At 35.3% G+C, this 11,358-nt stretch overlaps 1 protein-coding gene across 1 annotated transcript in view; it reads right to left on the bottom strand.

Annotated features, from left to right (window-relative positions):
- LOC110455992 (serine/arginine repetitive matrix protein 1-like) overlaps positions 1–8,724 on the bottom strand; it is a 39,265-nt gene extending 30,541 nt beyond the window's left edge. Inside the window, exon 1 of the mRNA XM_021506502.1 lies at positions 7,996–8,724. Within this exon, the coding sequence (XP_021362177.1) occupies positions 7,996–8,022 (27 nt within the window). The 5' untranslated portion in view covers positions 8,023–8,724. The remainder of the gene's footprint in view (positions 1–7,995) is intronic.
- Between the last annotated feature and the right edge of the window lie 2,634 nt (positions 8,725–11,358).

The raw sequence follows: 11,358 nt of genomic DNA, 5'->3' as shown, positions 1-11,358 counted from the left end.
AAACTCAGGAGGGGGTAACCCCCCTTCCAAACCCACCCCTACTCGGCGCTTCAAGCTTCGTATGCTTCCATATACTCATAGTCCTGGTTACGTCCCTGTAATATACATTATTTTTTAATTTAATTATTCTTATATATTTTATAAAAAAATATAAAATTGTGTTTATAAATGCTGAATATCGATCGTGCCAAGTAAAACTTTAGATATCTAACTTGTAATGAAAGTAAACAAGAAGAACATCAGTGGTTTCCTATACAGAAGTACATTGTACATCACTTCTAACAGCGAACACAGGGCAAGGATAGCGTAAACACAACCTGTACAACGTTGGTACGGTAGTCTACTCACGTAGTATTGAGAGGGGATGCTACACCAAACACTCATTAGATGCTTTATCATAAGCTCTGTGCTCTCAGATTTCTATCCTTCATACCACCGAAGCAGATTTAGGGTTACGTGTCCTGCTGAGAATGTTTTAGTCAGAGACAAGCATACAGCTCGTGATGTTTTTATCAAGCTTTGTTCACCTGTTTTTTTCAGCTTTGTTTCAACTAAGTAATTACATATATACATACATACATACATACACATACATACATACATACATACATACATACATACATACATACATACATACATACATACATACATACATACAAACAAACAAACATACATACATACAAACGAGATAACTGACTTTCAATAAAGTTGGATACAAAATATATAGCAATACAGTAAACGTGATTGAAATGAAGTGAATACAAAATATCGAACAGAAAGTTAAACATGGAGTTCAAGGAGAATAAGACCAGGTGTTCCGAAAGGGTAAGCGTCCGTGCTTCATCGACGACACCCTCCATGTAAATCTTGGTCAAAACTTAGTATTGTCACGTCCTAAAAGTGAAAACTAGGGAAGTGAACGAAAGGAAGTATTGTCACGTCCTAAAAATGAAAACTAGGGAAGTGAACGAAAAATAGTATTGGCAAGTCCTAAAAATGAAAACTAGGGAAGTGAACGAAAGGAAGTATTGTCACGTCTTAAAAATGAAAACTAGGGAAGTGAACGAAAAATAGTATTGGCAAGTCCTAAAAGTGAAAACTAGGGGAGTGAACAAAAGTAAGTATTGTCAAGTCCTAAAAGTGAAAACTAGGGAAGGGAACAAAAGTAAGTATTGTCAAGTCCTAAAAGTGAAAACTATGGAAATGAACGAAAGTTAGTATTATCTCGTCCTAAAAGTGAAAATTAGGGAAGTGAACGAAAGTAAGTGTTGTCACGTCCTAAAAATGAAAACTAGGGAAGTGAACGAAAAATAGTATTGGCAAGTCCTAAAAGTGAAAACTAGGGAAGTGAACGAAAGTTAGTATTGTCACGTCCTAAAAGTGAAAACTAGGGAAATGAACGAAAGTTAGTATTATCTCGTCCTAAAAGTGAAAACTAGGGAAGCGAACGAAAGTAAGTGTTGTCACGTCCTAAAAGTGAAATCTAGGGAAGTGAACGAAAGTAAGTATTGTCAAGTCCTAAAAGTGAAAACTATGGAAATGAACGAAAGTTAGTATTATCTCGTCCTAAAAGTGAAAACTAGGGAAGTAAACGAAAGTAAGTGTTGTCACGTCCTAAAAGTGAAAACTAGGGAAGTGAACGAAAGTAAGTATTGTCAAATCCTAAAAGTGAAAACTAGGAAAGTGAACGAAAGTAAGTATTGTCAAGTCCTAAAAGAGAAAACTAGGGAAATGAACGAACGTTAGTATTGTCACGTCCTAAAAGGGAAAACTATGGAAATGAATGAAAGTTTGTATTGTCAAGTCCTAAAAGTGAAAAATATGGAAATGAACGAAAGTTAGTATTATCTCGTCCTAAAAGGGAAAACTAGGAAAGTGAACGAAAGCAAGTATTGTCAAGTCCTAAAAGTGAAAAATATGGAAATGAACGAAAGTTAGTATTGTCACGTCCTAAAAGTGAAATCTATGGAAATGAATGAAAGTTTGTATTGTCAAGTCCTAAAAGTGAAAACTATGGAAGTAAACGAAAGTAAGTGTTGTCATGTCCTAAAAGTGAAAACTAGGGAAATGAATGAAAGTTAGTATTGTCAAGTCCTAAAGTCACGTCCTAAAAGTGAAAACCAGGGAAATGAACGAAAGTTAGTATTATCTCGTCCTAAAAGGGAAAACTAGGAAAGTGAACGAAAGCAAGTATTGTCAAGTCCTAAAAGTGAAAAATATGGAAATGAACGAAAGTTAGTATTGTCTCGACCTAAAAGTGAAAACTAGGGAAGGGAACGAAAGTAAGTGTTGTCACGTACTAAAAGTGAAAACTAGGGAAGTGAACGAAAGTAAGTATTGTCACGTCCTAAAAGTGAAAACTATGGAAATGAATGAAAGTTAGTATTGTCAAGTCCTAAAAGTGAAAACTATGGAAATGAACGAAAGTTAGTATTGTCACGTCCTAAAAGGGAAAACTATGGAAATGAATGAAAGTTAGTATTGTCAAGTCCTAAAAGTGAAAACTAGGGAAGTGAACGAAAGTAAGTATTGTCACCTCCTAAAAATGAAAACTAGGGAAGTGAACGAAAGTTAGTATTAGCAAGTCCTAAAAGTGAAAACTAGGGAAGTGAACGAAAGTTAGTATTGTCACGTCCTAAAAGTGAAAACTAGGGAAATGAACGAAAGTTAGTATTGTCACGTCCTAAAAGTGAAAACTAAGGAAGTGAACGAAAGTTAATATTGTCTCGTCCTAAAAGTGAAAACTAGGGAAGTGAACGAAAGTTAGTGTTGTCACGTCCTAAAAGTGAAAACTAGGAAAGTGAACGAAAGTAAGTATTGTCACGTCCTAATAGTGAAAACTAGGGAAATGAACGAAAGTTAGTATTGTCACGTCCTAAAAGTGAAAACTAGGAAAGTGAACGAAAGTAAGTATTGTCACGCCCTAAAAGTGAAAACTATGGAAATGAACGAAAGTTAGTATTGTCAAGTCCTAAAAGTGAAAACTAGGGAAGTGAACGAAAGTAAGTATTGTCACGTCCTAAAAATGAAAACAAGGGAAGTGAACGAAAGTTAGTATTGGCAAGTCCTAAAAGTGAAAACTAGGGAAGTGAACGAAAGTTAGCATTGTCACGTCCTAAAAGTGAAAACTAGGGAAATGAACGAAAATTAGTATTATCGCGTCCTAAAAGTGAAAACTAGGGAAGTGAACGAAAGAAAGTATTGTCAAGTCCTAAAAGTGAAAACTAGGGAAATGAACGAAAGTTAGTATTGTCAAGTCCTAAAAGTGAAAACTAGGGAAGTGAACGAAAGTAAGTATTGTCACGTCCTAAAAGTGAAAACTAGGGAAGTGAATGAAAGTTAGTATTGTCAAGTCCTAAAAGTGAAAACTAGGGAAGTGAACGAAAGTTAGTACTATCTCGCCCTAAAAGTGAAAACTAGGGAAATGAACGAAAGTTAGTATTGTCACGTCCTAAAAGTGAAAACTAAGGAAGTGAACGAAAGTTAGTATTGTCTCGTCCTAAAAGTTAAAACTAGGGAAGTGAACGAAAGTAAGTATTGTCACGTCCTAAAAGTGAAAACTATGGAAATGAACGAAAGTTAGTATTGTCAAGTCCTAAAAGTGAAAACTAGGGAAGTGAACGAAAGTTAGTATTGTCACGTCCTAAAACGGAAAACTAGGGAAGTGAGCGAAACTAGTTTCAGCTTTTCACTTTTTGCTTGAAAAAGGAGCTCTTAATTAATAAGAGAACAGAGGCATTATATTAATTTTGGATGAGAAATGACCGTGTGAAGTGTTGACGAGTCAAAAGTGCTGGTAGAAAATCTTTTTGAGGAGGTTGATCAAGATTCGTCAAAAGATATTTTGAATTCTTTAAAATCCACATTAATTAATAGCACTTCTGGAGTATGAGGTGTCACAATCCCATATAAACGAGGAAGGTTCGCATTCTTACTACAAATTGGTCTTTGGAAAAGATTGTCATTCAGAAGCGTCATTAGCTAGTATCTCGTCTTTCGAAAAGCTTGGTTATCAAGTAAGCAGAGAGCTTTTTTACTACCATGAAATATAATTAACAAGAATTGCAATAGTCAGCAACTTCCGGGATAACAACTTAACCGATAATACGAGTATAAATAATTTCTTTGAAAAGTTAAACCACTTAAGACATTGCTATCGTAATTTGTATATTCTACACAATTAAGGAGAAACATGGACGTTTCATCTAGAGGTAACACCGGGTAAGATATACAACGACCGCGTTACAATCTGTTACCATCTATGTTACCATGTACAAACGCTGTAAAATTGTATAAGAGGGTCGGCTATTTTTAACAATACCACATTAGGAAACATTCCTAACTTACTACTTTGACTATGGTATCTTCGAGTGCCGTTTATGGATGATTTCAGTTTGACATGGAGTAGAATTGATATGGTGTGTACAGTGCAGATAGTAGGCGTATTGGACGAGTAGGCCAACATTGATATAGTCTACGTACGACGGATGCAATGGACCGTATCACAGACAAAGTTAAATCGTTTCTCGTATCATTACAACAAGATAATGATTATCATACTACAAATCATTGAGTGTTCCTAATTAACAATGATTATTTTTTTAGAATCAATATAAACTATACATTGTACGTGAGATAATACAAATAACTTACCTGTTACCATCTACGTCATTTGTAAAACGTCTAATTCAATTACACAGTGAAGTTAAATAGGTATGAATTATACATAAGTTTGTCAAAAGTTAGTCGCCAATTATGCTAAGTGAATATAAACATTTTAGCCAAAATAGAAACACTAATTCAGCAAGCACCAACGTTGGTTATTGATAGACAACTTTTATAGGTATATTTTAGGTTGATATTCTTCCTGTCTGCTGACATGATGACGTATAGTCATAAACAGCTCAACGGTAAGTGCCCAGGTAGGTGTCTATTTAATATAGTTATATCAACTGAAATTTTATGTTCTTATACTTAATATAATTTCAACCACTATTTGGCTATGGACAGGTAACACTACAGCCATGTATATCGTCATAAATGGTCACGTGATCGGCATGTATCATAATTTTATCGCTATATATCTTCATGTGTTTACCACGAATCACTATGACGTATCACTAAATTAGCGCCATGTAATGCAATATTACCGCCACGTATCGCTATATTACCTCCACGTATCGGTAAATTAGCGCCATGTGTTGCTATATTACTGCCATGTACCGCTATTATAACGCCATGTGGAACTATGTAACCGCCACGTATCGCTAAATACCGCCATGTATCGCTATATTACCGCCATGCATCGCTATTTTAACGCCATGCATCGCTATGATAACGCCATGTGGTACTATGTTTCCGCTACTTATCGCTATCATAACGCCATTTATTACATACTTACTAATAAATACGGGTTTTTTGTATATGCGATACGACACAATTGCCCTTACCCATATCAGCCCTCGCCGTATCACACCCCAAAAGCCGTATCAGCCCCCGCCGTATCACACCCCAAAACCCGTATCAGCCCGCAAAAACCGTATCACACCCCTTTTGGAAATTTTCCGTTTTTCGATATTTCAAAAAAAAAAAAAAAAGACCATAAGAAAGTAGCTTTTAGTAAGTATGTAATAAACAGAATAAAACATGCCTTTTTTCGAAGGCCCTTGGGCTGATATTGCAGTCTCGGGTTGATACTGTGTGTGATATGGAAAAAGGCATGTATTATTCTCTATGTATCGCTATATTACCGCCACGTATCGCTATATTACCGCCATGCATCGCTATTTTAACGCCATGCATCGCTATTATAACGCCATGTGGTACTATGTTTCCGCTACTTATCGCTATAATAACGCCATGTATCGCTATATTACCGCCACGTATCGCTATGTTACCGCCACGTATCGCTTCGCTATATTACCGCCACGTATCTCTATATTACCGCCATGCATCGCTATTTTAACGCCATGCATCGCTATTATAACGCCATGTGGTACTATGTTTCCGCTACTTATCGCTATAATAACGCCATGTATCGCTATATTACCGCCACGTATCGCTATGTTACCGCCACGTATCGCTTCGCTATATTACCGCCACGTATCTCTATATTACCGCCATGTATCGCTATGATAATGCCATTTATCATTATGATAAAGCCATATATCGCTTTATTACCGAAATGAATAGCTATATTTACGCACCGTATTGCTATATTACCGCCAGACATCGTAACAATAACGCCATGTGGTATTATGTAACCGTCACGTATCGCTTTATTTCCACCACATATCGCTATATTACCACCATGTTTCACTATGATAACGCAATGTTTCGCTATTTTACAGCCATTTATCGCTTTATTACTAATACGTATCGCTAGATTACCGCCATACATCGTTTTTTTACCGTCAAATATCGCTATATTACCACAATCTATCGCTATATTAACGTCATGTATCGCTATATTACCGTCATGTATCGCTATATTACCGTCATGTATCGCTATTATCACGCAATGTATTGCTAAAATACCACCATGTATGGCTATGTTACGGCGTGTATCACTATATATCGATATGGTACCGCTATATATCGATATGGTACCGCTATATATCGATATGATAACATCATGTATCACTATGTTATCGGGATCTATTGCTATGATGTTATGTAACGACATGTAATCTAATCGTTAAGTCATGTTATCGTCATGTTTATGTATGTGTTATTGCTATATTATTTTAATGTTGTCGTGTATATGTACGTGTTATTGCTATATTATTTTAATGTTGTCGTGTATATTTATTTGTTATTGCTATATTATTTTAATGTTGTCGTGTATATGTATTTGTTATTGCTATATTATTTTAATGTTGTCGTGTATATGTATGTGTTATTGTTATATAATATTATGGAATCGTCACGCACTTGTTAGACAAGGACATGTATCAGTCGGCACGTGATGTACAACGCCTAGCTCCCACTGCACCTCTACAGAAGCTAATGATTGGATGCATCTGTCTTTTAACCAATTTCCATCACTCAACCGCAAGACATTTTAATGTAGTGGTTTTATGTGTAATTTTAAGAACAGAATATTATACATTAAACCTTTAAAGTGAAATATCACATGAAGGACATGGATAGTTAAATGTTATAGTGAGGACTGGACCGTGAAATAATCACGTTAAGGACTTGGAGAGTTAAATGTTATAGTGAGGACTGGACCGTGAAATATCACGTTAAGGACTTTAAGTGCGAAATATATCTAAGAAGTAGAGACCAGAATAACATATCTAGAAACTGAAGAAAATATATCATACTGAGAATCTAGAGAGTAAAATCTCAAAGACATGAGAGTAATACCTAGGGCTCAGAGCGTGCAGCCTCGTAATGAGATCGTGGAGTGAAAATTTCATATTTCGGATAAAGATAGTCAAATGTCATATAATGGAAAAATCATATCTGGAAACTTAAATGTCATGTGTAAGTCATATACAAAAATCATTTTAAAAACCATGAGAGACAAAATATCAAATCTAGAATCTGAAGAGTGAAATATCCGGAGCAAAGCATCACTTCTGAGACCGGGGAGTAAAATTTTATATTAAAAAACTTCAGATAGAAATATCTCATCTACAATTTGTAGTGTCAATAAGTTATATCGAGGTCTGGCAAACTAAATATCATAGCTAAGAACTGGAGAATGGAATAAACAGGTGTGACGTTAGTAAAAAGGACCGACAACCTAACAAACGAAATCATACAGAAAAAACAGTCTGGTAAGCTAAATGTTTTCGTTTATTTAACGACTCGTTGTAATTTAATGAAAATAAAAAGATACTTATAACATTATTTTATTAACTCGTTATGTGCATTCTGTTATTTTTACAAATGGAAACATTTACTCGATGTATTATTCAATAATAAAAGGCACAATAAACAAAGGAAAATGCTATATGTTTTTAAGTAAATTCAACTTATACTTACAGTTACAGTAATTATCCAAATATTCATGATAAAGAACTCCTGTTGTCAGCTATCGTCAGATGTGTCTTCCTATCAATATTTGTAGATCTAAATGTTGTATTAATTCAAACGATGGTTGCTGGGACATAGAATCATTTTTCCGAAAGTTTGTTGAGGTAAACATCATAAATAATCACTACAATAATAACATCGTTACTATAGCGACAATTATCCCTAAATACATATCATTGACATGTATTGCGTTACTGTTGCACAGGTCAATTTGGTGCACATCTCACCACTCAGGGTCGGCTCGAAACGTCGTTGTCGTTCTGATGTCGTCGAATCGCTACTTTACTGTTCTGGTTTACGAAGCACACGTGATATGGTGATTATCTCCCACAGGTAAAAAGAATACTGATGTTCAGTTATAACAATGCTTCATTTCAGGCAAATCAAAGTAGAGGATTTAGCCCTAACCAAAAGATGGTAAACATTCACGCAACCAGACCAGGCACAACACATTTAGTTTGTAAAGCCGACACACGCCTCGGTATGTATTAGCTCCTGATTACCCTGGACTGGTATAAATATGTTGAATATGCTTTCGTATCTCATTAGCAGAAGAGTTTATTCTCTTGTAGGACAGATCTGATTGGCTGCTGGGATCAATTGTATCTCATTATTGATTGTAAAGCGTATGTGTGGCATGGGATTAGATAATTAAAATATACACCATCTTTTCGACACTAAACGTCACAAAAAATAAACAAGTGTCCTAAATAAGATAACATTAAGACTGAATACAATTTGTAGCTTAATTTTTATTTAGATAATCAACTGTGGTTAGACATGGCATACATATATTATACTTCAATAATATTACATTTCAAAGTCGCATTTCTATCGTAACCACAAGTAACATGCATGTTTAAACTGACGTAATAGTAGGACACTTACGAGGATGGGCTCATTATTTACAACATAGGTGAACTTGGTTACATCCTGATGTATTGCGGAAAAAACCCATTGAATGATGAATAGAATCGTAGGGGACTTAATTGATATACGAATGTCTGATCTATGAACTTCCTACTTAGCATCAACCTTGACCTCGATCACTAAATTTGGAATGGAGTAAAACTCAAAATATTGCAAAAAAAGTCTACGAATGTTTATATTTTTTTTTAAAAGTGTAGGAATTTACGAATCGTCAATATATACAACGAGAACAAAGGAGACCGAAACAAAAGTAAAAGTTGTCATAAACCCCATAAAAAGTGCACAAGGTGAGAGTAAGCGTTTGGTGCATAGACTCTGGAATGTATTATAGTGACTCCTGTCAAATCACGGAGGAAAGGATATCGCTCACAAACCTTAAGGCGTGTTCAGCGTAAATTTTGAAATTTTTATGTTTTACAGCACACGTTGACTACAATTCCATGTCTTACGCTGACACTTGTAGGTATTTTAATCTTCCTAGCCTTGATCATAGGAGGGCATTTTTAGCCTGTGTATTTCTTTACAAATGTGTTAATAGTGCTTTTGATTGTCCATATTTAGTCAAGCAAATGTGTTTTCATGTCCCTCGTCGTAATCTACGATCAATTCGTTTTAACCAGTTTTACTGCCAGAGAAGCAGAATAAACGTTAGAAAGTATAGTATTTTAAACAGTAGTCAATGTAATTTTAACTATCTTGTTTTTGCACCAGACTGTGATATGTTTTGTTCCTCTCTCGCTGAGTTAACAGTACGGTTAAAGAATATTTGCTATCACTAATTTCTTTTGTTTTACATATGAGTATCTTTTAGTCTGTGTTACATGCATAACTGACTGTGATATTTTATACTTGTGTTGTAATGTTGTTATCCATTATGTAAGTGGACCCTTGGGTCTGTTCAATTGGAAATAAATAAATAAAATAAAGTAAAATTTATATACTACAGCGTCAACACACAGGGGAAAAAATATTCAACAAAATCAACATAAAAATAGAAATCAGATAACAAATTAAAAAAAAACCACCCACACACTCAAAGAGAAGTCAAAGATTTATTTAACTGCTTACATATTATAAATAAGAAGTAGTATTAACTCATTTTAGCTAAAACGGGTAAACGTTATACTACAACACTCATCACTTTGTCAGGTGAAACATGTTGGTATCAATGATCTTGGACGCCAAAAACATTCTTGACTTCTACCAGATAATGAAACAATAAAGCTAGCCATCAGGCTGTGATAATGACTGTAATATTCCGTTAGTGTCAATTAAAGAAATAAATAAAGCTATAATTAGTTGATTAACCGACAGAACGCAACAACCGCGAGAGATACTCAGAACGGTTTCACAGAATCAAGGGAGTCGTGTTGAATTAGCCAGCAATACAAATATTTAGCTACTGTATTAACCAGGAAAGATAAGTTAAGGAGGATTGTCACAGAGCAGACAATACCAATAGGTAGCTACTGTATTAACCAGGAAAGATAAGATAAGGAGGGTTGTCACAGAGCTGACAATAAAAATAGTTAGCTACTGTATTAAGCAGGAAAGGAAAGTTTAGGAGGATTGTCACAGAGCTGACAAAAAAAATGGTTAGCTACTGTATTAACCTGGAAAGATAAGATAAGGAGGTTTGTCACGGTGCTGACAATAAAAATAGTTAGCCTCTGTATGAATCAGGAAAGATAAGATAATGAGGGTTGTCACAGAGCAGACAATACCAATAGGTAGCTACTGTATAAACCAGGAAAGATAAGATAAGGAGGGTTTTCACAGAGCTGACAATAAAAATAGTTAGCCTCTGTATGAATCAGGAAAGATAAGATAATGAGGGTTGTCACAGAGCTGACAATAAAAATGGTTAGCTACTGTATTGACCAGGAAAGGAACGATAAGGAGGGTTGTCACAGAGCTGTCAATAAAAATAGTTAGCCTCTGTATTAATCAGGAAAGATAAGATAAGGAGGGTTGTCACAGAGCTGACAATACAAATAGGTGGCTACGGTATTAACCAGGAAAGATAAGTTAAGGAGGGTTGTCACAGAGTTGACAATAAAAATAGTTAGCTACTGTATTAAGCAGGAAAGGAAAGTTTAGGAGGATTGTCACAGAGCTGACAATAAAAATAGTTAGCTACTGTATTAACCAGGAAAGACAAGTTAAGGAGGGTTGTCACAGAGCTGACAATACAAATAGTTAGCTACGGTATTAACCAGGAAAGGAAAGATTAGGAGGGTTGTCACAGAGCTGACAATATAAATGGTTAGCTACGGTATGATCAGGAGAGGAAAGATAAGGAGGGTTGTCACAGAGCTGACAATACAAATAGGTGGCTACGGTATTAACCAGGAAAGATAAGTTAAGGAGGATTGTCACAGA

Source organism: Mizuhopecten yessoensis, unplaced genomic scaffold, assembly GCF_002113885.1.
Source record: "Mizuhopecten yessoensis strain PY_sf001 unplaced genomic scaffold, ASM211388v2 scaffold997, whole genome shotgun sequence".
Lineage (NCBI taxonomy): Eukaryota > Metazoa > Mollusca > Bivalvia > Pectinida > Pectinidae > Mizuhopecten > Mizuhopecten yessoensis.
This window is presented reverse-complemented; position numbering and strand designations above follow the sequence as displayed.